Below are 3,802 nucleotides of genomic sequence, written 5' to 3'. Positions count from 1 at the left end.
AGACAACTGCTTGGATTGAGCATCAGACTTGGCCCTGAGCTTCCTGGCAATCAGGCCCCAACATCTCACAATTAAAGTTTAGGGCTTGCATATTCAAAAAGTAGGGCAGAGAATGTTTTTCTCGGAAATACATTCAACATGGAATGTCTCAGCGTCACAGTGCAGAGGCCTGGTAAGAGGGGTGCGGGAGAGCTTCACAGTGGCAGCTGCCCTGTTTGTTGTTCTAACAGTCTTGCCTGGAGCTTCCTGTTTCCAGCCTGTTTGATTTTCTTCCCAGTTAGCAGCAAACCCAGGGAGCAAACACAGCTACACATCAAGCCTGGAAAGCCAGCAGGTAGATGTCCACGTTACCAACCAAGCTTCACACCCCTGTTGTGGAAGAACTGTGTCCTCTCAAAATTCACACGCGGAAGCCCTAACCCCCAGTGTGACTGTACTTGGAGATGGAGCATTTAGGCCCTAAATTTTAGGGAGGTAATTAAGGCTAAAGGAGCCTGAAGGGTGGTGCCCTAATCCATCAAGACTAATGGCCTTATAAGAAGAGGGAGTGACACCAGGTATCTCTCTCTCTCTCCCTCTGAATGTGCACACAGGCAAAAGGCCATGTGAGGGCACAGCCAGAAGGTGGCCATCTACAAGCCAGGAGAGAGGCTTCCAGAAACCAATCCTGATTGCACCTTGATCATGGACTCCCAGCCTCCAGAACTGTGAGAAAATAAATGCCTGTTATTTAAGTGACCCAGTTCGTAGTGTTTTGAACGGCAGCCCGAGCAGACTGAGCCCCTCAGAGTAGACAGGATGCTCACCGCCACAATGTACACCCGGATCATGACTTTGACGGGGTGGTTGGGTGGAATCCCTTGCTGGATTCTCAGCTGCCCGTTGTCCTCAGTGCTGGAATCCTCGGGGCTTTTGTAAATGCAGAAAGAGCCCTGGAAACACAAAACACCACCCATTGAAACGAGATGGTCATATGTCCCACCAAAAGCCAGAGAGGGCATAACACTGGGAAAATGAGCACCGCTGGGTCAAACAGGAGCACTGCCCTTGCCCTCTGAGTGTCCTCAGAAGTTCACGTAGCCTGCCTGCATCTGGGCTTCTCCACGGCACCTCAGTGACTCGGTGTTGGCAGAGGAACACCTCCCCACAGGGCTGTTAGCATTATAGCCAGGATCAAAATCCACACTGGCAGGCCAATACCCATGTTATTTCCAACACATGACACTGCAGGTAAAGGGCCCAGCATGCGGTAGGTTCCTAGGGTGAACTACTACTCTGTGATGCTGACACCGTACCTCCGCCAGATGAAGGGTTTGCATTGTTTGATTAATCATCCAACTAGTGGGTTCCTGTAACTTACACATTTGGTAGGTCAGGGGTAGGAAGAACAAAGTTAAATACAGTGATTATTTTTTAAAATATATTTTTATTGATTTCAAAGAGGAAGGAAGAGGGAAAGATAGATAGAAACATCAATGATGAGAGAAAATCATTGATTGACTGCCTCCTGCACACCCCATACTGGGCCAGCAACATGGGCATGTGTCCTGACCGGGAATCAAACCGTGACCTCCTGGTTCATAAGTCAATGCTCCACCAGGGAGCCATGCCGACCAGGCAAAATTCAGTGATTCTTTAGGGTAACAACTCTCTCTTATATTCCACTAGTATGACTTCCCACCCCCTTCACTGCCCATGAAACAAGTGTCTCAAAAGACTGGGGTTGGGTCTTGTGAGGCTCTAGAGAGGATCTTGTATAAGATGTAGGAATTTCCTTATACACATCCCATATCACAATCCCATCAATAGAATGAGTCATATCTGACATTTATGGACAGAAGAACCAAATAAAAGAGTTAACTCTGGAACTTGCCTTAAACTTTCCTATGACTCTGTCTCCATCAAGGCCATGGTCATCTTCCGTAGACTTGCCTCTGAAGAGCTCAAAGGTTTTCACCCAGTCTTCAAAATTGTTGAACTCACTCTCGAGGTCGCCATCATATATCTTTAGGGAGAAGGGAAGAGAGTGTGCTCAGACAAAGGAAAGAGGCCCAAGATTGATTTAAAGAAAAAAGCCAATATTCTCCAAAGCTAGACTTGATAGGACCCCTTGGAAAAATCTAGAGGCTGCTGTTAATTATCTTTAGCAAAATAAGGAATATGACAAAATCAGCATTCTTGGATCTAACGGCCCCTCCAAATTTATAAAACCTTTGATAAACTTTGAAATTCCAAGAAATGTATAGCTAAACCAAAATTTTTAAAATATAATTTAAAATTATAAACATGACAAACTTTTTAATAGCTAATTGATGTCTTTGTCTTTTTCAAGATAGACTATTTTGAGGTCATTCCAGTCAATATATGCTTCTTAAGCATCTAATTCTTAGCATTTATAAAGTGAGGAAATACATATATTTTTAAAAATATTTTTATTGATTTCAGAGAGAAAGGGAGAGGGACAGAGAGATAGAAACATCAATGATGAGAGAGAATTATTGATTGGCTGCCTCCTGCACACCCCCTGCTGGGGATCAAGACCGAAACCCAGGCATGTGGCCTTGACCAGGACCCTTCAGTTTTCAGGCCAACTGAGCCAAAAGGGCTAGAGCTGAAATGTTTTGTTTTTATTATAATGCATATAGACATGAGTTTTCCAAGTGGGAAATTATATGTATATACATTTTAGAAATGCAAAATTGAATTTAAGTTTGGTAATATAATTAAATCACTTATTCAAATTTTTTAGCAAAATTATTTATCTAAATTTGTTATCGAGATACATAATTTTCACACTCCCAGTTTTCATATCCACCAATATGCCTCTAGCTAATAGCCTCTGGCTAATGTTAAAAATTGGTCTGACGGAACTGACTTCAGCTCGAGTTAAAACTCCTGCTAATTTGAGTATGTACACATCTGCATGATGATGACAACCTCCAAGAGGTGAGCCAAGGGGAACACACGCACTGTCAGTGACCTTGCTGGATCCAGGCTAACCAATGTAAGGTATGCCCCTTTCTAACATGAGGATGTAGGAAACAGAAAACTAGCAAGCTCCATTGTCTTGGCTTACATGCTTGTTAAACCTTATTTCCATGCATCGATGATTATAATGAAGACAAAGTAAGTTAGTTCAGACAAAGACATTACTAGGATTGACTGAAGCACCAACAGGACCCCCTTCTGAGCTTCCCACCCGCCCCCTCCATAGCAGCGATGGCTGTGTCCCCACACCTTCAAGACAGCCAGGTTGGGCATTTCATCTTCTTTGGGCTTCTTCTTGAGCATTTTATCTTTCTTCTTCTTCGGGCCATCTTCTATATTCACCACGACCTCATCTGGTTTTGCATCTGTGGGTATTTAGTGGAAATTATTAGACTTCTCACTCTATCCCTCTCCCTTTCTCTCTGTAAAAAATATCAATAACATATTTTTAAAAAAAACAACAAACAAGGCACAGTGGGGAGGGGGGAGGGGGAGAGATAATTTGCTCAGTCATCCAACTAACAAAGAACAGACTCAGGATGGACTGACTCCAAAGCTCTGAGTTGCAGTCCCTCTCAGATCTGTTTATGAACTTGAGATTCATCTAGTTTAATAACCGGAGGCTCAAATACATTAAGGGTCTTGCACAAAGTCACGAATGTAGTTAGAGAGATTACTCAGTAATTTTTTAGGAGCAGGCTCTAGAAATAAACTGCCTGAGAAGACTTCTAGGCTCTGCTAGATTCTAGCTGTGTGAACTTGGGAAAGTCACACCATCTCTTTGTACCTCTGTTTTACCAACTGCAAAATGAAG

General features: G+C 43.3%; 1 protein-coding gene across 1 annotated transcript in view; it reads right to left on the bottom strand.

Annotated features, from left to right (window-relative positions):
* The window catches only part of FER1L6 (fer-1 like family member 6), a 102,022-nt gene that overhangs the window by 26,015 nt on the left and 72,205 nt on the right, over nt 1–3,802 (bottom strand). Inside the window, 3 exon segments of the mRNA XM_006767370.2 lie at nt 807–932; nt 1,874–2,005; nt 3,238–3,353. Of these exon segments, the coding sequence (XP_006767433.1) occupies nt 807–932; nt 1,874–2,005; nt 3,238–3,353 (374 nt within the window).

This window comes from Myotis davidii, unplaced genomic scaffold (assembly GCF_000327345.1).
Source record: "Myotis davidii unplaced genomic scaffold, ASM32734v1 scaffold200, whole genome shotgun sequence".
In the NCBI taxonomy this organism is placed as follows: Eukaryota; Metazoa; Chordata; class Mammalia; order Chiroptera; family Vespertilionidae; genus Myotis; species Myotis davidii.
This window is presented reverse-complemented; position numbering and strand designations above follow the sequence as displayed.